This window comes from Amphiura filiformis, chromosome 2, assembly GCF_039555335.1.
Source record: "Amphiura filiformis chromosome 2, Afil_fr2py, whole genome shotgun sequence".
Classification (NCBI taxonomy): domain Eukaryota; kingdom Metazoa; phylum Echinodermata; class Ophiuroidea; order Amphilepidida; family Amphiuridae; genus Amphiura; species Amphiura filiformis.
The window spans coordinates 92305128-92330624 of NC_092629.1; the positions used below are offsets into that span (position 1 = coordinate 92305128).

Consider the following 25497-nt stretch of genomic DNA (forward strand, 5'->3'; position numbering starts at 1 on the left):
TCATAATAAACTCGTTTACAGCGTGAGTATGATCAGGTGGACGTTACGCAAATTTATATGAATTAGATCGGATTGATTGCAAGTCGAACAAAGTATTTGGGAATGAGATTAATCTCCCGGTAGCGAAATCGGTCAAAGTTCAATCATTTTCAGGCAGCTGAGATTGAGAAGGGGAGTGTGATTTCTTCTGTTGACTGCAATTAAGAAATCTGAGGCTTTATAATGACTGATTCTGACTCTGATCTGTCTACTATTACAGATGAAATCAAGGAATTAGATAAAGAGTATGGAGAACTCAAGGTGAGTTTGAAATGAAACTAATCATTCATGATTAGATTTTTAAGCTTTCCAATTCAATCAATCATGCCAATACAATGACATGAATGACAATGATCACAATCAAGATCAACCATACCATGCATGGTAAATAAATAAATAAATAAATAGGGGAGGCGAGTTAAGCGCAGTGGTAATTCCTCGCTTTGCACCACTGAGGTCCCGGGTTCAAGCCCGGCGCCCAAGGACTCATGTGCACTTGGTTTATCCCGATCCATGCTCGCTCTCGCAGGTTTTCTCCGGGATCTCCGGTTTCCTCCTGCTTTCAAAATCGGTGATTAGTTGTTTCGTTATCAAAAACTTCCTTCACCCAATGGAATTTGGGGAGCTGCAGAAAATGGGTGGATGTTACAATCTAAGTGCGGATAGGTTTGCGCCGGGTTCGGCTGCAACTAGCCTAGTTGATGCGATCTGATTGTGATGATTCACCACTAGCGAAATTACAGCGCTTTGAATCCTCTGGAAAAAGCGCTATATAAATTCCGAAATTTATTTATTTATTTATATGCATGCATGGGACAAATTTATTGTTATGTATTCAATCATTTGTCAATCATTCACTCATGCATTCTGCTTCTGTACATAACTTTAATACGAAACTACAAACTCACTAACTTCAACTTTGTTTTACATTCTTTGGTTTCATGTTGATTGTATTTTGTATGAAATTGTATTGAGTTAACAATTTGGATAGCTGATTTGTTTTAATCAGCTGCTACTAGCTATAGGCAAAATAACCAATTCTCGATCATGAGAGGATGAACCTTCTGCGTCAGCGTACTTTTCATAGAATAACACGATCGCGCCTTGACCTTGACCTTGCCTAGCAACGATCGTGTGATTGGTCAATTCTGAAAAGCTGTGTTTGCGCCGTATTAAGCGTCGGTCTTTGCGTAGTACGCTCGACGCAAATATCTGTGCGTACCCAAGTTTGCTCTCATGATCGAGAATTTAATATTTTGCCTATAAGTATACTTTTTTGTTAACTCTGTTTTCATGTTTACTTGTACTGTACATGTACATGTATCTTGTTTTTTGCGCCTTGGATTAGATTTAATTTTCTAGATAAATGGCGCATTATAAATGCTTATTTATTATTATTATTTATTTATTATTAGAACTTGCACTACTCACAAAATAATACATATATATTATTAAAAATTACCGATCCTGAACTTAAGAATAACTATTGCAGGGCTGTCAACTCTCACAAATTGGCTGTGAGTCTCACGGATTCGGACATTTTCTCACGGTCTCATGCCAAGGTAGCATAATCTCATGCCTACATTGTAGGTAGTAAATCTCACGCAAAGAGCTGTCAAATGAGTAAAATCTCGCGCATCATAAAATGATTTGTTACCCCCCCCACACACACACACTTTTTAGATTCTTCTGCGCCATGGCTCAAATAATCATGGGTCAAAATGAACATTGTAGTCGGCAAAAATAATTCCGCCCGATACGCCTCTGTTTGACAGTGTCTCACGCCAAGCAATTCCAAAAAGTTGATATCCCTGCTATTGTCAATTTCATCATTCCCGTTGCTAGCCTGAGAATCGCAAATTTCACAAAGAAATGTCAGATCATCAGATGCTAGGGCTGGCGTCGGCACCGTTTTTTGATGTGACATGTCGATACAATTCGTATATCGACGTCAACAGTGTGTCGACAAAAAAAAATCTAAAAAAAAACACAAAAGTTTTTTTTTTTAATTTTCAAAAAATATTTTAGTTATAGGCCCAAAATGACTTGATATTCAAGGTTGGAAACCAGAGAAATACTGCTACTCAAAAAAAAAAGCCAATTTTTTTTTTACAAAGTTAGATAAAGTTGTACATTTTATTAGTTTTGACCGATCAATAATTGGTCACAAAACACTTTACAATGTAATTGAAATTCGGAGCTTCAGAGACTCAAAACCTTTATAAATCAGCTAAATTGAAAGGAAAATTAAATTGAAAATACATCAAACTACTGCCGCGACCTGACTTTTACAAAGTAGCCGAATCTTGCCAAGTAGCCCAATTGTGCGCCTAAGGCACGGCTTTGGCATCACTGAAGGGGACAAGGCTATGCGGCCTGTGCCTGAAAATTACAGTCCTGTTCATGTTTTGGCAATCCTTAGTTTTAGGTTAGTTACTGAAGTTAGTAGTAGGTTACTCAAGAACTCTAGCTTCAAATTTGCACATAATAGTTAACGCTTGATGCTTGGATGCTAGTCTGTTGCTATCATTTTTTGGTCAGTCAGCATGTTATTTACTAAATTCTGCAATTCTGTTTTATGATAGGATGAATTTGAAAGTACATTGTAAGTTACAATGTATTACTATGAGTCATCTGCCTCTTTTGAGTAAAGATTGCCTATTTTGAACAGTCCAGAATTTTGTCGAAGTGTAATTTTAGTTTTGATGTGATCGCCCGTTGTGATCAGCTGGATGTGTTTACTTCTAAACTTCCATTGCTTTACACGGTGGTACTGTCATGCTTCAGCAAGTCTAATTAGATTTCGAATGTAATGGTCTCTAGTCTAGCCTCCAATGTTATGCCTCGTCGGTGAGTAAATTTGTGGCTAGACTTCTCAAGCAAGGTTAGGGTGATTTTATTATTTGACATATTAGGGAATGCAGGGTTCACTACTTAGGGCTAAGAGTCTAGAGTTGGGGCGAAGGTTGGAATTAGGGTTTAGCCAAGTAAAAAAAAATACATGTGTAGCATCCCCTCCCACTTCCTTTTTTAAAGATTCTTAAATTTTCTTTTTATTTGCTACAATTTCAGACAAATAACTTTTTAACGAAGATGTTTTAGAAGTGTTTACACATTCTATAGCCTTACAAATGTATAAAGCACTTCAGAAACGTTTTGTGTTCAGTAGAGGGACCTATCCTACTAGATCAAAATAAAAAAGGCTTCCTCCTTTTATTCAGCCCCGGGAACCAGCCAAACTTCAGAATCAAAACTTCCACAATCTGTGATGATCGCGATGTGGGACTTCCATAGAATTGTACAGAGATTAAATTTTGCTAAATTTGACCTTTCTAGACAAGTTGACCCATGGAACTGAAATGGTTACCCAGTGAATTGTACAAAAGACCTCACCTACTATGTAATTTTACATGTACATACCGTATACTATTTGTACTTTAACTTCAGAAATATTACCAAGAATACCAAGAGAAGTTGTCTGAAGTGCAGGCAATGCAGAAGAAATGCTCCAGCTTAGCCAATCACCAGGCTAGGAAATACAAGCAGCTCACAGAAAACCTTAAAAGGTAAGAAATGCTCCATCTTAGCCAATCACAAGGCTAGGAAATACAAGCAGCTCACAAAAAACCGTAGAAAGGTAAGAAATGCTCCAGCTTAATAGCCAATCACCAGGCTAGGAAATACAGGCAGCTCACAGAAAACCTTAAGGTGGCACTACACCCCTTGATAAATTTGTGACTATTTTTGCATTTTTCTCAAAAAATAATAACACACTGGTAATAAAAGTTCTGTATATTATAGGGGCAAGGAATTCAGTTACTACACTGGAACTTCAGTGTCAAGACAAGCGGTACGTTATTTATGATAAGAAAAGAGGTACCGCTAGAATGTACATCATTTCTTAACATACATGTAATGAACCACTTGTCTTGAATCTCTAAAATTTCAGTGAAGTAACTGGATTCCTTGCCCCTATAATATATATATACATAACTTTTATTACCAGTGTACATGTACATGTAGTTATTTTTTGAGAAAAATGCAAAAGTAGTCACTAAATTTATCACGGGATGTAGTACCACCTTAAAGCCTTATAATGTACGATCTTATAATATGAAATTGGTTAATTTTTTTTAAACCTGATTTTTTTGCATATTTGTAATGTGCACACATGTCCCAACTTGCACCTAAATGGAATCGGCCAAATTTGTTGGCTTTGTAGGTCAACAGAGCAAAGTTCGACATATTATCATAATTAAAAAAATTATGATAATATGTCCTCCCATAGAACTGCATGTTAAATGGCCAAAATAACCAGTGGGATTTCTTTCACTTTACCTTGTTATTTCAACTTAAAATGGACAACAGCCCTTCCCGACAGTTATATTATTTCAACATTTTGAATAAAGAATAACAACATTAAAATTTGACGGAAATCGTACATTAAGGCTTTAAGGTAAGATCTGAGCCTATCACAAGGCTTGGAAATACAAGCAGCTAACTACAGGTCACAGAAAACCTTAAATTTTAAATTTCAGAAAAGCTGTATTATAATTTTTGCTCTAATAAAGACCGCTGACCGTCACTCACTACATGCGAGTGGAACATCTCAGTAAGAATTATTTGCAATTTTGTACTATTATAATCTGTTTGAATTGCATTGTCAAATTTAACCAAATTTGTTTAATCATTACTTTCTTGATCATTCTGATTTCACAAGTACAGTATGATCATTTTGCAGAGCTCTAACAAAATTTTCCTCACATTTATATCAATTTTACTTTTCATTATTTGTGCTGAAAGTGATGACCATTCAAGCAAGTGAAGACTTTCTTTTTTTGGAAGTGTTTATTTGTAATTTGTTTCTACTTTGCAAATTGCCTGATGATAACGATGAGAGTGAAGGGCAATTGTGTAGGGTTTTTTTCACATAACTTCTGTTGCTTATCAGAAAAGCAATTGCCTATATCTGATTGATCTAGCTTCAAGTCACAAGCAGTTGACTTGAAGGTAACTTTGTTGCTAGCCACAAGTGGACAATGGTAGTGATTGTAATAACTGCTACCAGTGTTTGATAACTTTGATTAGCAATTTTTAAATGGCATGCTGCGAATGCTAAGTATGATATGCCCTGGAGGCACCCAAGGAAAGGGGGGGGGGAAATTTTGCTTTTGGATAAGGGTTGTATTTGTTTTTTTGATTGATTTATTTATTTATTTTAAATTTGTTTGTGAAATTTTTCTGTTGTGAAGTTTTTTTGAGAAACTGCCAGGAAGGAAGGGTGAACTGTCCATTTTAAGCTGAATTAATAAGGTACATGTAAATGAAAAAAAATCCCACAGGCTATTTTGGCCATTTAACATGGAGATCAATGGGGATTTCATGTCATAATTTTATGACATTATGTTAAAATTGCTCTGTTGACCTACAAACACAACAAATGTGGCTGATTCCATTTTAAGGCCAGAGTAATGGAAGACACATTCGTCCACGACCGAATTTGAGATTTTTTGATATTTATCAACACTAAGATGTATTCTTTCACTTGAAACTGATAAAATACAACTTGCTAATATTTATTCGTATTTTTTGCTTGATTTATTTCACTCTTTTCAACTCTAAAAAGTCACATGGCTCAAGACAGCTTAGTAAATTGGCGGAAATAATGAGTCAGAAATGCGCTGAATGCGAAATATTGTGATTACTGGCAGACGATTCAAGCGTCAAGCGTGACGTGGCGCAACTCTCTGGCGTATGTCCAACACAGTCAAGGCGCATTCGGTATGTTGTTAACACCAGCAAATGTGGTGTAAACAAAACAAAAATTTGCAGTCAAAATGCCACTTAGATTTTTTAATTATTTTGAATTTTGGCGCACTGAAAGCAGAGATTAAAGATTCATTGGTACAAAAGATGCATATTTAGACCATGCACCAGATGCAGCTTTTACAAGTGTGAAAGTCTTACCATTTTAAAATTTAGGGACGTTTTGTGCATAATTTTGCAATTTTTTTACTAAAATGTCGATTTCTCAGAGTTCACTTTTGACAATATTGCGCGATTTTTGTGACAAGATAACTTGAACAATATGCAAGCAAAGGGTAAACTTTTTGCACTTTCCTTTAGAGTACATCAAAGTCTAGGGAAGGTTTTTTCATTTTTTCAAAATATTTGTTTAAAACAAAAATATACACCATTATGTGCAATTTTTAGCTTAATAGAGTGACAAAATGGCTTTTTTCACATGTTTTTTCAATATTTGAAAAAGAGACAAATTTCAAAAAATAAAAAACCTTCCCTAAGTTCATGTCTCTTCTTCATGAAAAGCTAACTGAATTTTTTTTACTCCGAACGGATATTTTTCTAAGTTGTCACACAAAAAATGGGGTAAAAAAGTGAAATTTTGTGATTTTTTCAAAAACTTGAGATTTTTGAACAAATCTGACGTCACCATGGGATTCCTTGACTCAATTCCTTTCCAAAAATGTATAGTTTTATATACTTTGGACATACAATTCAGAAATAATGATGCTCAAAAAGGTCCATGTTCTCTCCCATTACTCTGCCCTTAAGTTGGGACATGTGTAAGCGTTACAAGTTTGAAAAAAAATTCAACCAATTTCATATTATAAGATCGTACTATGGCTTTAATAATAAAATTTGATGTTATTCTATGTTGTAATATTTATAGGACAAGCAGTCAATTGCCAAATGATAGTGATGACAATGAGCAACAGAAACTGAAGAAGGAACTCAAAGAAAGGGGAAAAGTATGCACCGAAGTCTTCGATAGTTTACCAAGGACTGGCGGGTAAGCTATAAACATATATGCGCATTATGGGAACGGGGAGGGGGGGTCACAAGTCAGGGGGGTATTGTCTTTCTAAACTTGGGAAAATTGTCAAATTTTAATATGCCCTCCCCTTGAAAAACACAACCCTAATGCCTCCATGTACATGTACTGACTGCAAGTCAAACTTTGAAGTATTAGTAAACTACTCAACAAAAGTTTGGAAAGTTTCTTCAAGCATCTATATGTCGTATTATTTGTGACATGTTCATATGTGACACAATCGAGGGAAATGAGTCGGATGTCGCTAATATCGATTTTGAGATATTGGCAAAGGAAGTGTTAATATTCTTTTGTTTTATGTTGTTTTCAGCAATTGATAAATTGACGTAACTTTGCAACGAAAAGTCATATCAATATGAGGTTTTCAGTTTCAGAAAGCTTTAAATGTCCGCTTTAGAAACATATGTGTACATCCATATCAAAACGATGCACTTGTCGGCTGCTACATGTGTCTCATTTCACATAATAGCTAGGAATAAATACCAGACTCATCTCTGAAGTGGAGGTCACTTGAAATCATCCCAAGTCACACGGTTTAGGAATACAGAGAACATTCCTTCATACAATTTGATTTGGGGATGATTTGATGTGACCTACACTTGATATGAGTCTGGTATTTATTCCTAGCTATTATGTGAAATGAGACACATGTAGCAGCCGACAAGTGCATCGTTTTGATATGGATGTACACATATGCAAAACTCTTTTTCGACCGGGTTCGACATGTGACTCATTCCCCTTGATCATGTCACATATTGTGTTACATATGAATGGACAGCTAATTTACTCCCCTTTACAGTGACACCACATTTGAAACAATCACCTTTTTCACAGCTGAGTACACCTCTTGTGAATGTAGTGCCCAGGTCTCAAACAGAATGTACCAATTTGTAGGGACTTAGCTAGGCTCAAGTAGGGCACATGCCATCACAATAGTAGTGGTATAGCTAGGGGCATGGGGACACATGCCCTCACAATAGCAGGGGCGTAGCTAGGGGCAAGGCGGGCACATGCCCTCATAATAGCAGTAGGGTAGCTGGCAAGGAGGGCACATGCCCTGGGTCCCATATTTGGAGGAGCCCCAAAGTTTAGCGCTTAAAACACCCTAAGGCCAAATGCCTCGGAAATACACCCAAATGTCTCCCAAATACACCCAAATGTCTTCCTAATACATCAAAATGTCCGAAAAATAGTTACTCAAATTGTTGAACTTTTTGACAACTGTCATATATTTATAACTTGTTTGACATCTAAATATATGTTTTTTCTCACTATTGTTTTCAAACTATTTCAGGGCTCTTCTGCACGTCATTGTTGGTAAAGTGAGTGTATCCTTACTCTCCAAAGCAGAAAGGTAAGCAACTGATCGGATGGTTACTACATTGTAAAAGTCTACTTTCCTCGTACATCATTGCTTATAACCCCCTGAGCACTACCTGCCGATTTCACATTGCCTCTGATTGGTCAATTACATGATATCTTCACTTAAAACACCAATCAGAATGGAGCTTTGCAAATAATTCACCCCAATTTTTTTGGGTGGTGAAATTATTCTAACAATGTTGCTGATTGGTCCAATTGATAATGGAAACTTCTTTTTGGCCAATCGGCAGGTAGTTCTCATGGGGTTAAGTTGAATGTACTTGGCAGACAGGTGTAAAATTTATTTACAAGGAAGGGTGCATCTATTCTTAGCTTAAACCATTTTAATTAGTGTTTTTACTAAAATTCTATTTTATTTTTTTATAAATCAAATCAGCAGAAATATTGGTGAGGAATGACAATAGTCATAAAGAACCCATCACCTCAAAATTCTTTATCACCCGATAATTTCTTCTTGAATCGGCCAATGCTGATCCTGATTCCGATATGTACTATATGAAAAATAACCATGATAAGATGTCCTACACGCCGAGAAATTAATTAGGATGCTCACTATACTTTTTGTGGTCAGCAAGGATGTAAGCCTTTTTTAAATGGAAATAGTGATTGTCTGTGATAAATACCTCAGTGAACAATTTTTTGTGGTAAAATACAACATTTTAGCTTAAATGCTGCATTTGCATAAAAATCATTAATTGGTTCACTAGATCGGCCAACAAGAGGATTTTACCGATTTGAGTCGGAACTGAAGCTGAAAATTGGGCTGATTCGTAAAGTACCAATTTGACATGTTCTTTACTAAGTAACAATAAAAGCTTAAAATTTTGCACCCTTTTACGATCAGTGTTAGAAATTGTTGGGATTTATTTGAAATCCTATGTATTTTCATCTTGGGAGCTGACACTCCAGTCAAAAAAATACCTCGGCCCAAAACCAACCCTTCTAAATTCACACAGTGACTTCAAAACGGGTGTGCACGGTTGTTATTGGCAAAAGTTTGACTACATGAAGTGAGGGGTGTGTGACTGGAAGCTTAGAATGGGATATTTCAGTTGAAATCCATTATACGTATGTACACCCCCTATAGAAGACATGACCTAAATCTCAAATTTCAAATGGTGTTACCGGAATGGGTGATTCCATTTGAAATTCACACCTTACATGTATATGGGAGATTAATTTAAGATAATGCCATCCAATATCCATAGGTGGTGTTATGGATTTCAACTGGAATAAGTCAATTGACTTTCTTTGGTATAGCCTAATTATTATATTTTGCTTGTTTTATTTTCACAGATGGGATTACAAGGAGGACTATGAACATTTCAAATTTTACATGACAATCATCTGTCTTTTACTGGCCATATTCAACACATTCCTATTACAGTCCAGGTATGTTTTTAATATATTTTCACAAAATATCAAGAGCTATCTCAAGAACCACTGAACCAATACACGGCTTGTTTGTACTCATTTTCATGCATTTTTTGTACTGATGCCAAATGTGGTCATAAAAATGTGCAATTCTGAAATTTGTGATCTTTTAAAGAAAATTTAAAACTTGTCGTCTGCAGTCGACACTTGTGTCGAGAGGGTTAAATCCATTTAAATTACTGTATTGCCCTTTCCTGTTTGACCCTATGTCAGCAAAATCATGGGTCACAATTTTTTTTATTGCTTGTCTAAAATATCACAATCTGATCAAAATTTAATCGGATTTGTTGCTGATACCAACCTGAATAGAAAATACTGCCAACAATGTATCTCCCTATAGTTAGCTCGATTGAATCTTGGAAATGGCGGTCTGACATGGCTGTCATTTTCTATGGAAGGGGAATGGTAGTGGTCATTATGTCTGATGTGGCCAAAGTCTATTTGTTTATGTCCATCACCCTATATATGTTTTTCTCTGACATTTTTGTTGTTGTTCTTCATCTTATTTCCTTTGTTTATATCTCTTCATTTTCTCTCTTCTTTCTTTCGTCCAAGTAATTTATTCTTGCTTTTACGTCCTACTGGCTTTCTTTACTCGTAAAGCACTCGCACAGAGCACACAATAACCAGAGCTTGGCAAAATTCCATAGCAACAAATCTTCACTTCCCTTGTGACGGTCCATGTACGAAAAAGTCCTCACTGCATACATCTCACACACTGCACATCTTAAAGTTTGTGTGGTGTTTTACCATGCGTTTGTTACTGAAGTTTGTTCGGCTTATATTAGGCGAAAATTATTCGGCTTTTGTTACTGTGCACATCAATAAAGTCCCAACTCGTGCTCGTGTAAATTCACATAAGGGTGCGCCAGTCATGCAATATGCATTGCACAACTACCCCAGTAAGCACTGCGCCCAACTGCGTACATGCCATTTTATATCAATACACAGTGTTATTTTTCGACTTATATAAGCCTAACAAACTTTAACAAATGAATGAAGGGACACAGGTACTGCTTGAGCCAGGGTCTTAGCTAGAAATTGAGATTTGCCCGTTATTTGAATAAAAATGTTGAAAAAGTTCAAATATGTCTTCCTATGGCCTTGTTTTGCAAAGCTGGTCTACTAAAAAGGTCAACAGCCTTTGTCAATACCTACAATTATAAATGCAGCATCTGTTAAAGGCATTTATTTTGCCCATCCCAGGAGTAAACTCCCCGTCTAAAATAACGGCCAGACGGCTGGCTAGCTAATACATTGGCTTGAGCTGGCTTTGCAGTGAGACAATTGTTTGTACAGAGGCTCTGTGATAATCCATTTAATGCATTCTTTCTTTTCATTGCATTCCATTGTGTGTTTGTCATCTCATCAGCACAAGTGAAATACTCATAAGGTAAGATGACCATAAGATGATGGCCACAGTGTAGTAGGAATACACCCAAATTTATTAGGAATACACCCAAATGTATTAGGAATGCACCCAAATGCATTCTTTTCTTTTCCTTTCATTGCATTGTGTGTTTGTCATCTCATCAGCACAAGTGAAATAGTCATAAGATAAGATGACCACAAGGTTGATGGCCAGAGTGTAGTAGGAATACACCCAAATGTATTAGGAATACACCCATATGTATTAGGAATGCACCCAAATGTATTAGGAATACATCCAAATTTATTAGGAATACACCCAGATGTATTAGGAATACACCCAAATGTATTAGGAATACACCCAGATGTATTAGGAATACACCCAGATGTATTAGGAATACACCCAGATGTATTAGGAATACACCCAGATGTATTAGGAATACACCCAAATGTCTTGAGAATACAACCAAATGTCTTGGAAATACACCCAAATTTCTTGGGAATACACCCAAATGTCTTGGGGTACATTCTCCTATAAAGTGTTCAAGTTGAATGACAAAATGTCTCAGGAATGACAAAATACCAGCCACAAAGAATTCATGAAAATCATTCACAATCGTAAACTTAAATTAGTTTCAGAGCACGAAACAATGCTTGGGTTATTTTTTAACAATACATACCTGCCAACTACTCCGATTTTCGCGGAGTTACTCCGATTTCCCGAGTTTTAAGCCCCCGAAAATCGGAGTACTCCGATTTTCTGAAAAGAAAAAAATTAAAAAATTTTTTTTTTTTTTTTTTTTTAAATTTTAATTTTATTTCTTTTCCAACGTTTTTGGCGACTTTGGAGAACCACTGGACCTATTCTGAAGTGCTAGGATCATTCACAGTTATTTTGAAAAAAAATTGGAAAAAAATTACAGTTTGTTATCCTCAATATGCAAACCACTAACTAATGTTTACCTCTTCATCTAGCACATATTATAAATGCATGGAAAACCAATGCATGTATAATAATGTGATAGATGAAGAGGTAAACATTAGTTAGTGGTTTCCATATTAAGGATAACAAACTGTAATTTTTTTGTATTTTTTTTCCAATATTTTTTCAAATTAACTGTGAATGATCCTAGTACTTCAGAATACGTCTAGTGGTTCTCCAAAGTCAACAAAAACTTGACATGTTTTTTGTTAAATGGATTTTTTTTTTCTGAATTTTTAACTTTGTATTGTGCATCATATCATTGTCTTATCAGTCACGTAGGCCTTGTTATAAAGCCAAAAAATCGCTTTAACGAATGATCGTTATGTACAAAAGTATAGGAAACTGCATTTTTCAAAGCACATTATCTATGTGAAGGAAGCATATTTTTTCAAACTTGTAAATACAGGTCCGAGAATGTTTTTTCACATTTTTTCAAAGGTTGCAGTCATCAAATATGTGTTGAAAGTTTTGCCAGATAGGGAGTATTAATACCTCCTCAAATACAAACCTTCAGAATAGGTCTAGAGGTTCTCTATAGTTGCCAAAAACTTTGAAAAAATTAAGAAAAAATGGATTTTTTTTAAAAATGTTCACATTTGTATTGTGCATCATATCAATGTCCTATCAGTCACGTAGGCCTTGTTATAAAGCCAAAAAATCGCTTCAACGAATGATCGTTATGTACAAAAGTATAGGAAATTGCATTTTTAAAAGCACATTTTCTGTGTGAAGGAAGCATATTTTTCAAACTTATAAAAACAGGTCCCATAATGTTTTTTCACATTTTTTTCAAAGGTTGTAGTCATCAAATATGTGTTGAAATTGTTGCTAGATATGGAGTATAAATCCCTCCTCAAAGTGTATAAAAGCCTAGGGCTTCATTTTCACCTTGTTCTTTATTGTTGTTTTTCTATAAAATGTGTCTTCTGTGAAGGGGCTTATAAGGGTTTTTACAGTGTAGAAACCCTCTAAACCCTTAAGTGGGCCCCTGGACCCCCCGCCATCAGAGGCGATACTACGGGCGCTTCGCGCCCTACGTTCGCCATGTACTCTGTTTTCTAGGTTTTCAATGTTGGCAGGTATGACAATACTTGATTTTTAAGCAATATTACTTGTACGTATTGGGGTAACGTATCTGTGGTAACGTATCTGTTAAGCCCTTTAACGTTTTTTATTTTAATCTTGCAAGTGCAAAAACTTACCGACTTAATACCCAAATGTATTTGGAATACACCCAAACTGTATTTATGAATACACCCAAATGTATCAGGAATACACCCAAATGTATAAGGAATACACCCAAATGTATAAGGAATACATCCAAATGTATTAGGAATACACCCAAATGTATAAGGACTACACCCAAATGTATTAGGAATGCACCCAAATGTATGAGGAATACACCCAAATGTATTAGGAATACACCCAAATGTATAAGGAATACACCCAAATTTATTAGGAATACACCCAAATGTATTAGGAATGCACCCAAATGTATTAGGAATGCACCCAAATGTATTAGGAATACACCCAAATGTTGCTTGCAAGTAATTGGCCATTGTCTTGTTCTCTCTCATATAGATTCTTTGATGCAATCATGCATTTCTTACTGGTGTGGTGGTATTGTACCCTTGTATTGAGAGAGAGTATTCTAGCACACAATGGGTCAAGGTAAGTGAATACTGTATACCTTCATTTTGGGATTTTATGAAAATTGTGCAAGTTGTTTAAAGGAGTATTTCGTGATCCTAGCATCCTCTTTTTATGACAATTTTCAGTAGATATCCACAAAAAAAGCTTATTCCCAAAATTTCAGTTGATTCTGATTTTGCGTTTGGGAGTTATGCATGATTATGTGTATTACACTGCTCCATAGACAATGTGTTGTAATTTCGTTCTGGTATACCAGAACGAAATTCAAATTCCACGATATATTTGCAAAACGAATTAATCTGCAAGAAATTTTTTGTACATAAACATTATGCAGCCAGAGGTTTCCAGTGATATAAAAATCTCAACTTTTTTTGAGAAAAGTGGGGGGATGAGGCTGTGGATCACGAAATGCCCTTTTAATTTGCGGAAGTTATGTATAAGTGTAAGACCTGCAATGAGATACCATACATCATTACTTCTCTGTTATACTCAGTGGTATCCTCCTTATATGGTCTGAGAGCATCACATATCAACTCTTTGTTGTCTTATATTTACAGGATACGAGGTTGGTGGGTGATACATCATTACCTATCTGTTGTACTCAGTGGTATCCTCCTTATATGGCCTGAGAGCATCACATATCAACTCTTTGTTGTCTTATATTTACAGGATACGAGGTTGGTGGGTGATATATCATTACCTATCTGTTGTACTCAGTGGTATCCTCCTTATATGGCCTGAGAGCATCACATATTAACTCTTTGTTGTCTTATATATTACAGGATACGAGGTTGGTGGGTGATACATCATTACCTATCTGTTGTACTCAGTGGTATCCTCCTTATATGGCCTGAGAGCATCACATATCAACTCTTTGTTGTCTTATATTTACAGGATACGAGGTTGGTGGGTGATATATCATTACCTATCTGTTGTACTCAGTGGTATCCTCCTTATATGGCCTGAGAGCATCACATATCAACTCTTTGTTGTCTTATATTTACAGGATATGAGGTTGGTGGGTGATATATCATTACCTATCTGTTGTACTCAGTGGTATCCTCCTTATATGGCCTGAGAGCATCACATATTAACTCTTTGTTGTCTTATATATTACAGGATACGAGGTTGGTGGGTGATACATCATTACCTATCTGTTGTACTCAGTGGTATCCTCCTTATATGGCCTGAGAGCATCACATATCAACTCTTTGTTGTCTTATATTTACAGAATACGAGGTTGGTGGGTGATATATCATTACCTATCTGTTGTACTCAGTGGTATCCTCCTTATATGGCCTGAGAGCATCACATATTAACTCTTTGTTGTCTTATATTTACAGGATACAAGGTTGGTGGGTGATACATCATTACCTATCTGTTGTACTCAGTGGTATCCTCCTTATATGGCCTGAGAGCATCACATATCAACTCTTTGTTGTCTTATATTTACAGGATACGAGGTTGGTGGGTGATACATCATTACCTATCTGTTGTACTCAGTGGTATCCTCCTTATATGGCCTGAGAGCATCACATATCAACTCTTTGTTGTCTTATATTTACAGGATACGTGGTTGGTGGGTAATACATCATTACCTTTCTGTTGTACTCAGTGGTATCCTCCTCATATGGCCTGAGAGCATCACATATCAACTCTTCCGTAACAAATTCATGGTGTTTTCTTTATATCTATGTAAGTATAGCACCAAAGCCAAATTTGTTTGATTTTTGGGTTCGACTGTTAATGCTGTATCAATCCTTGTTGTTAATGCAATATTGACTATTATTATATAATACGAAGCTTTTAGCTATACCACAAATTTTTAATACTGCACGGTAACACCGTGCAAGATAATTTTGATACTGAACGGGCGCGCACATTTTGCTTGTCGCTCGCAACTCGTAGCGCGTTACGCGGCATACCTCGCGTGCGGAGAGACCAAAGCAGGCGTAATAGATTGAGTTACGCAGTTTGTTGTTTTGTACCGCCGGGAAACCTGATGAAAATGATTACACTAAACGACTGGATTCCAAATGGCACCAGCATGTTTAGTTTGATACTTTGGTACTCAAAACGCATAGAAAAAGCTTCATATTATATAATAATAATAATATTGGATGGCTTTATTTCGGGTTGTATGAGAATATACTGCACTTGCCATGAATGATATTCAACTCGCCGTACCGGCTCGTTGAATATCATTCATGGCGCGTGCAGTATCCGGCTCGTTGAATATCATTCATGGCGCGTGCAGTATATTCTCATACAACCCTCAATGCCATCCAATATTATATAAATATTGTAATCCATATTCATTAATATTAAATACCTTGTCACAAGGTGTGTTCCTAATGTTGACAAACCTTATTATAGGAGGAACTTTAACTAATTCTAGTTAAATCAGAAGTAATGGTAACAATTTTTGGTCAAAACATTTACGTAGAAATATTAAATGATATCTCATTAACAAACCAATGAATTGATATTTCATAAAAAACATTGATTAACTAAGTATTGATGGTCATCAGAAGATTAAGCACATTTGGTTCCCTTTCCAAGATAATAGCCTAAAGGCTGAAATAATAGTTTGACGTCTTACGGGTGTGTTACCATTGCTACAAATTGCTCTCCTCTATCTGTTTAACCCAGCTGGCATTTCTGAAAAGTGACCTGAACTGAGATATTTTGGTTGAAAAATGTGTATTTTGTGACTTTTTCCCCAATTTTTTACCAAAAATTTGAGTTGATTCTCCTTGAGTCTAATCTCCTTGAATTCCCCTGATACTTACTTACAGGTGGTGTTCAGTTGATTCAATACTATTACCAAAGCGGGTGTCTCTATAGATTACGAGCTCTGGGAGAGAAGGCGGATATGTATATTACAGTAGGTAAGTGTAGGTTGTGATGTTCATTGTAGGCCTACAAAGGTACTGACAAATTTTTGTTGGCTCTATTACTTATAGGTTAATGAACGCGTATTACTTATTGGAAGAGAAATTAAACAAAATAATGCACGCGCGCTGATGTTGATGCGTCTAATGCACAAGCCCCGAAAGAGGGAGTGCATTAGACGCATCAACATCAGCGCAAGTGCATTATTTTGTCTAATTTCTCGAGCAATACGTAATACAAGTTTATTAATCTATTTCATATTCTGGGCCTCAAGGAAGAACAGATGATTAATTGTGTTTTCAACTGATTGAGTGTCCCAGGTTAAAGAAGAAATAAAAGAAACAAACAAACAAACACGAGAAGAAAAAAAACGTATGATTTTTATATATTTTTTTATATAACAAATTATCACTAAAAATGTTGGAAAACAGAACCAAATATAAATGCATCAACCCGCCCGAAAAATTACTCAATCCTATGCGACGCGAACGCGCGTGAAACACTGCGCGTAGTACGCAGAGTGCACAATATACACAATCAATGCATGTTTCGTACTTTTCTAACAGCTTTTCTGATTGGCTGCTTTGATATAGGAGTGTATGAAAGGCGCTTAAAATGGAATTGGGGAAAAAAGAATGAAATTAAAAAATTAGGTTAAGTCATGGAAGTTTGAATTTGGTCATGGAAATTGCAGTAAAAAAAGTTTATACTTGATAGTTATGGAAAACCTATTGAATTCTTTTCTGAAAATATTTTTTTTTAATGTAAGTTGGGGTAAGATCTGGATGAGGAGTGGGGAGGGGAAACCAATTCCAAGTGTGTTTCATTCTAACAGATTGTTTGTAATTTTGGTCATTGAAAGAAATTGTACATTTGAAATTTGGGGAAGCCTGCATAATGAAAAGAGTATGTAACAGAAATGTCTTTAGATTGTTTTCGGTCCAGGCTACATTCATGGGCAATTTCAGTTGAAATCCATAGACCCTCTTATATGGAAGACTTGACTATAATTTCCCACACAGGGGGTGTAGATTTCAAATGGAGTCACCTACTCGGGTAACCTCATTTGAAATGCACACACACACTGTGTGGGAGATGGCAGATTAAGGTTACGTCTTCCATAGGGTGTGTATGGAATTTCAACTGGATCAGACCAATTGGCAAATCCATTGAAGGAATTATTTGTATCTGATACCCATAGCGTACTAGAAGTCGTAACAATGGTTGACAGAAAAAAGTGTTAGTGATGTAACATCTGTAGCTATTGTGCAACACTACCAATGTTTCAGTCATGGCTAACAACTTTCTTTAATTTGTCCAGCTTATAATTGGCAAAGCCTCATAACATTGTGGATTGGTATGGAATCAAAATGGCATGCACACAGTTGAGCGCAGCACCTATGTTCAGCATTAAAAATAAGCCCGATCACAGCGCAATTTGCAACCCAAATTTCACCTGTTGCGATATAACTTTAAAAGTGTGGTCCAAAATTGCGATACCTCATTGTACTAACCTTATGTCTTCATTGTCTGAAACTGCTTTAAATTTCTCTGCGTCGGATGAAATTGCACATCACAACTTTCAAAATAAAAAATTAATTGGCAGACTGCCTATGTTAGTTGTGCTTTGCATATGTGACTGGATGTCAATTACACAAGCGTAAGTTGAGACATTATTGATACACGCAGTAACAAAAACCTAATAATTTTCGCCAATTACAAGCCAAACAAAGTATATAAAGTTGCCTTGAAATCAGCTGGTTGTAATTTTATGCTAGGATATATTAGTAACGCCTTGTCGATATATTGGCGATCGTTTTTCTTATGTGAAATTTTCATTAAAAATACTACTCATTAGAGTAATTTACAATTTTTTCAAATAAAATGTTCAACTTCTGTACATGACTGATTTTGTTTTTGTTGATTTCATCATTACAGAGGGTTTTCAGAAGTGGATGTGGAGAGGGTTGTCATTTCTGCTACCATTTCTATTTGGAGGCTATGTAAGTGTATTACTACCTTCCTTACAAAACCCCTGATTGGTTAATTACAGTATATAATCACCTGAGACAACCAATCAAAATGGAGCTGTTTAGATCTCTTAGCAAATTTTAAGCAAATTTGGCTATTCTTACCATATGAATGTTGAAGTAAAACCCTTTTTTGTTCAATTTTCAGATTTTTCAGCTGTACAATGCATACTTCCTGTTCCAGTTATCCTTTCATCCAGATTGCAATGAATGGATGGTGAGTCATAGTGTGGATATATTCAGGGGAGGGGAGGGGAGGGCAGCCGTGTAAGGCGTATACTCATATAAAATTGGATCGATTGAGCCCATATTTATTGGTTGAGCTATGAGTATTAAAATATTGGGCGTAAAGCATCCAATTTTATCATTATTATGTTTTGGATCCAATATTTTCACACACTTGGACTCATCAAAACATAATACCGTAAAACGGGGTGAATCGGGACAGTTTGGGCATGGCTTTAATTGTATTTTTTTCTTTGTAGCTTCAATTGCCACAGTCATTGGTGCATTTTATGTCCACACATGAGATCTACATACTGGTAATGTTAGATTGAGTGGATTTCAAGTGCTTTACCTCTTTTTTTTTTTAAAAGTGACTGTCCCGATTCACCCCGAGTTTGGGGTGAATCGGGACAGCAGAGTAAATAGTATTTGATGAAGGTTTGAATTAGTTTTTGTACCCTTTATCCCCACAAATGAGGTGAATTGGGACATTAAACAAGTATTTAAATACTTCTCTAATAATTTAGAACAATTTAACAACAATTGATGTCATGTTTACTGCCATAACTTGGATGTTCTTTGGTACCCTCAACTGGACTGTACTTGTTACGGTAAAAAGTAATAAAACTTTTGACCTTCACATTTCATGTTAAAACTTAAGTTTTCATTGTTCTTTTCTTATCACTACTTACATAAGGTAATACTACTCTGTTTCTTACCAAATAAATACTGCATTTCTCCCTAAACATTAAAAAAAAATACCGATAATCATGTGTCATTTTAAAGGAAAAAATAACTAGTTTAGCTGTGACTTCCAGTCAAAAATGGACAACTAGCACATATTGCAGACAACTGTTAAATGTTCTTGCTACTTGCATGTGATTTTCCATCAATAACAATTATCATGTACATACAGCATAAAGCAAAACAACCTTTGGCCAAACACATTATGGGCAATTTAGCAATACTATACTGGTACTAACTTGCAACCAGTGCCATTAAAAACAACTCACGAATGATTTCTATCAGTCCAACAAATTGAACATTGGCAAACATTTTCCAACTCTAACAGCAATATTCAAAGCATAATTAACTCAATAATTACTGGAACTTCAGGATAAGACTAACAACATTATAGTTCAAATGGTTGTCCTCCAAAACTTTTTTGGGTTAAGGGTGGGTGGCTTTCAAATTTGTTTTTCTAATTTTCTAATTCTAAGTCAAATTATAGAGCTACCCAATGTGCCCAATGAAGGTGCAAATAGGTCTGTTTTACCAATACATATCTTAATACAAGTTATACCATTAAAGATACAAACAAATTAATAACAATATTTTAAAAAACAAAGTACGTATTTATTTAAAACCTGAAAATCCTTTCAAAAATTATTTCTGGAATTCTGAAAATTAGGTGTGGTAAAATTTTGTACCGGGACAGTAAAAACTCACTTCCTGTTTTTAAAATTAGTGGTGGGTGGTACCGGGTAGAGGACAACTAACTATTACAGGCTTAAGGTGATGCCACATAGAGAATAATCCAAACTTAATACCATTAAAGCTACAGTACATTGTGTCCCAATTCACCCCGTTCTCAAAAGTTCAAATCTGAAAAGTACAAAAATCAACAAAATTAAAAATTTCTTTGGACTAACCAAATTTTCACTTTTACAGCACATGTATGACACTTTTGTGAGGTCCCTGTGCATTTCCAGCTCATTTCCTCCAATGGTTCCACTGGGAGGGATAAAGTTCTGACCACATCATTTTTTTGGAGCAATTGGAGGAAATTTTCATTTTAGTGTCCTGGGCTCCATATTTCCTGTATCACATGTGCAAAGCCACCATTCTGATACTGACAGTCCATTTTTTTAACATGGGAAGAGAAACACACAAAACAATCAATTAGGTTTGAAAAATTTGGTGTCAAAAAACTTTTTTGTGTTTTGTCCCGATTCACCCCGGTGTCCCGATTCACCCCGTTTTACGGTAATGTAAAAACTCGAGCGCTCTTAAAACATGCAAACATGAAGAGCCCCATCCACAATTTAAGTGTAAAGGGTTTTGAGCAAATCGTTATTACACATAGTTATATACAAACAAGTAAACCTGCAAATGTGTATTTCAACCCCATTAGTTCAGTTGGTAAAGCGCCAGACTTTGGTACAATTTCATGTGTTCAAAAGCGCTCAATAGTAAGCACATATGCTAGTTTTAATGGTAGATATGGATGTAATTGCAGCAGACAAAAGGCATAACACCCAGTATCCCAAACGAAAAGATTTCTTAAAGCCATATTGTAACATTTCCATAAAAAAGTAAGTATTCCTTTTCCATAAAATGTTAGCTTTGATGCTCAGATATGTCCCCCTTTTAATTTTGAGCTGAACAACTGAAGTAAAGCAAAGAAAATTGGAATTTACTACCAGTGCTGATATGGTCCTTTGATGTGGGTATGACCTTCCTGCATCCCATGTATACGCACTGTGTTATGAACATCACATTCGTGTTTGACTGATATTTCCACTGTAATAATTTCTTGTTCAGACTGTTTATAAATCTCAGATTTTGACAAAACTACAACACCTAAAGTCTTGATTTTGCAGGGTATGATAGTTTACTAAAGTACATTACTATCATGTAAAAACAGAATTTTGATAAATAATCAGGGAATACTCCTCATCAAATGTTACAATATGGCTTTAAGTATGCCCAAGTCTGACTCAAAACTATATTTCATCTTACACAATGCTAACAAGGAATTGCCAAGTATGGGTTACGATTAGCATTCACATGTATTGAGTAATAGGATGATATAAAGTCTGCACAAAAAGAAACTCAGCTGTTATAAATACGCCTATAGCTTCAGATCTAAAATTGTTTCCACAATATTTCTACATAGAAAGAAGGATGATTTATTTACTGCGCATGTTGATACCCCATTTGTCAATTTGGTTCAATATTAACAACACAGCAGCGTTTTAACGAAAAAATATCTGAATTTAAAAGTTGCAGTTATTTGTATTGATTTGATGTCAGCGCAAAGATAAATGGAGGGTTTTACGTGCCACAATGCTTGCGTAATAACCATTGATCGCTGTAAACTGCAACTTTTAAATTCGGGTATTTTTCTTTAAAAGCACTACTGTGTTGTTAATATTGAACGACATTTGACAAATGGGGAATCAAAATAAATAAATCATCCTTCTTTCTATGCAGAAATATTGTGAAAACAATTATTAGATCTCAAGCTATAGGCGTATTTATAACAGCTGAGTTTCTTTTTGTGCAGACTTTAGATCGACATCACCCTAACAATTAAATGCTTGTGACTGCTATCACCCAAGTATGAGTGATAACAATGCCATAAAAAATCCTTGTCAACTATATCCAGTTTTCTGCTGTAAGTATATGAGTGACATTTCTGTTGCATCCGACTGACGATTTTCATGACTCATCCTCAAGATAAAGGATTAAAATCATTTTGTTTGATCCAAAAGGGGAACCGCACCTAACTATCTTGCTCAATGGGCTATTCTAGTCGAAACCCATACACCCCTATAAAAGACATGATCTTAATCTTCCCCACAGGGAGTGTGAATTTCAAATGGGGTTATCTGATTGTCTTTCATAGGTGGTGTATGGTTTGTAACTGGAATAGCCCATACTCCTCACTGCTAAAAAATCAGCAATGTCACCCTCTGACACACCTTAACCCCATGGGCACTACTGCCCTTCTTACAGAGCCCCTGATTGGTTAATTACATGATGTAATCATCTGAGTAACCAATCAAAATAGAGCTTTTTGATCTTACAGCAATTTCAAGCTTAATCCCCATCAGTTGTACTGACTATTCTTAACATATTTCTGATTGGCTTAACAAATGATACACCCCTCTTTGTAACCAATTAAAATAGTTGTTAGCAGGTAGTGCCCATAGGGTTAATTAATGATTTAGCATGATTTATGGAGAACCCTTATCAGCTGTATCTAGAAATAACCATCACACCCAGGATCTGCTCCCTGCATTTTTGTTCAGGAATCCAAGACAAATTTCTTGTCCAGGGGAACTATCAGAACAAACAGAGTTTGTTAAGAGTTCTTAGTTGTAAATATAATGGAACTATATATAAAATTGTACTTCAGATGATTCTAACAGTGATTTTCTTGTCTTCTTTGTTGTGACCTTTGACCTGTACAGGTTCCAGCAGCTAGCCTGATATTCTTCATCCTATTCCTGGGCAATATGAGCACGACGTTGCGGGTTGTAATTGACAAACTAGCATCCACTAAGAAAGCTCTTGCTAAGCAGAACAAGAAGAAGGATTAGGACACTCCAAAGAATTTAATAAGTGAGAATACGTGCAAGGGCCTCTTATACCCTCTGTAGGAAATCTTCCATATTAGATATTTTTATTAACCTCCTGAGCACTACCTGCCGATCTAACATTGCCTCTGATTGGTCAATTACATGATATCTACATTTTAATCACCAATCATAATGGAGCTTTGCAAATCACCATTTTTTTGTGTGGTGAAATTATTCTGACAATGTTGCTGATTGGTCCAATTGATAATGAAAACTTCTTTTTGGCCAATGGGCAGGTAGTTCTCATGGGGTTAAGGCTGGGATATTTGGGTTGTGCTCCCTGATACCTAAGGTACCGGGGTTTGAATTTCAGGTACAAATTATCAAAAGGTCATTATTAAATATATTTACAAGCTTTCGATAGGCCAAAATAAAATAGATTTGTCTTATATTCCCTGTGCGCATTTGGTTTATGCTGCACGTTTCCCCAAGCAAAATTGCAGATGTTGAATTTTATGTTGTAATTTTCTTTACATTTTAACGAAAGTTGGCCTAAAATCGGCTGTAAAATCAGTGTTCAATTTCATTTTTATTTCTGATCACACCGCAACCCCAAAATTGTATTGGGGTATTTTAAAATACCCATAATTGGTGTTGTTCAATTTATAAAAAATGAAAAAAAAAACCGCATACCACATTCAAACTCCCATTAAATATAAGACAAATCTATTTGTTGGCCTTACTCTAGCCTAGTGATCTAGACTTATTATAAGTTTGCATGAAAAGTTCAATGATACCAGTGAGTTGAAAAACTTGGTCCCTTGTCACAAAATCCAATTACATAAGAGGATATACTTGGCTGGTATACATTTTAACTAAATATTATTGGTACTCGCACACAAGTGTTTGAAGACCATTTGTAAAATTGTTTTAATTGCAAATTTCACACCCCACTGGTGATACTAGTACCTACTACCAGGTTACCTGCCAGGAAATTAAATACGGTACCTGGGCACAAAATTTTTTGAAAATCCCAGCCTTAATTGTTATAATGGAGACCAAATTGTTTACCTCCAGCAGATGACAGATTTGAAAAGTGAAAATACATGAAATAGCTTCATATAACTGTGAGAAACGTTTGCCATTTTGTGACTACAATTGTAAAAAAATCATGCGAAATTGCATGTTTTTGGCCCATTTCCCCTCAAATTACAAAATCATACACATTTGACTTTTATTGTCAGTTAGAACTAAGTAAAGGATTAAAGTTTAGCTATGTTTCATTTGGAAAAACAGGTCATTTTTTTTTTAGGTTAGTTTTGTATTTTTCTGGAATAGGGATTAGTTTGCATCAGACGTCATCTATCAAGCAAACTCACTGGTGCTGACCGGAGAAAAGGAATCACAGAAAATGGCAAACAATTACGGTATTTTTACAAGGCAAAAAGTAACTTTCCTAGGCATTGTTGATAAGGTGCCTTCAGGAAAGAAAGTTACCTATTACTAAGACCTAACTTTTCAGACTGTTTGTATATTTGAAGGTGCATAATTACCCACAAGGCACCCTGTTTTACCGCCACATTCAGAAACTCGACCATCACAACACTCGTAAACAAACTGTGCCCGAGTTTGACTTGATAGATGACGTCAGACGCAAACTACTATTTTGAATTCTGTCTTTAATTATATAAGTAACAGTACACAAAAGGGTTAACAATGAGATTATCGATTTACGTTGTGTATTGAAATATGTTCAATGATTAGCATGATTTAATTTTTGTGTGAGTGTAAGCACCAAATTCTATTCTTGACTTATGTTTAGGAAAGTCAACTTCATTTGAAAGGTATAGTTGAGTTGCTCTATGAAAAAGGACATAAAATCTAAGCCACTAATCTACCCCAATTATTGGTAGTTACCACCCTTGACTAGTTTCACTCCCACTGTACTGTCACCTTGTACTTGATCTCTGTTCCTTGTCTGGTAGATGATTGCTCATTGCCTCAAGGATGATAATTGTTGAATTAATGGTCACACTTCTAAGCTCTTGATGACAGCTTATTAGTAGGGATCAGCAGGGGTACAATCTTACCATATTTCGTCAAATAGTCGCCCCCCTCAAATAAACGCCCCCCCACCACTTTTTTCAACCAAGATGTTTCAAAAATGCCGATATTTCCATGCCATCTTGTGTAGTAAGCTTACCAAGTTCCCCACATGGTCCATAATAGTGTCAATAATTGGCGAAAATCTGGATTGTAAACCCAGAAGTGAGCCAGAAGTCAGTGTTTCTAGTTCATATTTCGTCATTTTAGCGTTTTTTATCA

At 35.8% G+C, this 25497-nt stretch overlaps 1 protein-coding gene across 1 annotated transcript; it reads left to right on the forward strand.

Moving 5' to 3' along the window:
* The first annotated feature begins 17 nt into the window (after nucleotides 1–17).
* Nucleotides 18–25497, forward strand: LOC140146837 (transmembrane protein 120B-like). Its single transcript, XM_072168718.1, has 12 exons — nucleotides 18–300; nucleotides 3487–3605; nucleotides 6731–6850; nucleotides 8187–8246; nucleotides 9572–9667; nucleotides 11082–11102; nucleotides 13644–13733; nucleotides 15283–15410; nucleotides 16514–16606; nucleotides 18549–18613; nucleotides 18789–18857; nucleotides 23065–25497. The coding sequence occupies exons 1-12, from the start codon at nucleotides 223–225 to the stop codon at nucleotides 23191–23193; spliced, it is 1068 nt and encodes a 355-aa protein (XP_072024819.1). The 5' UTR covers nucleotides 18–222; the 3' UTR covers nucleotides 23194–25497.

Coding starts and splice junctions, on each gene's coding strand:
- LOC140146837 (XM_072168718.1), top strand. CDS start 223: ATGACTGATTCTGACTCTGATCTGTCTACTATTACAGATGAAATCAAG. Junction 8,247..9,571: donor TTACTCTCCAAAGCAGAAAG/GTAAGCAACTGA, acceptor TTATTTTCACAG/ATGGGATTACAAGGAGGACT. Junction 9,668..11,081: donor ACATTCCTATTACAGTCCAG/GTATGTTTTTAA, acceptor TCATCTCATCAG/CACAAGTGAAATACTCATAA.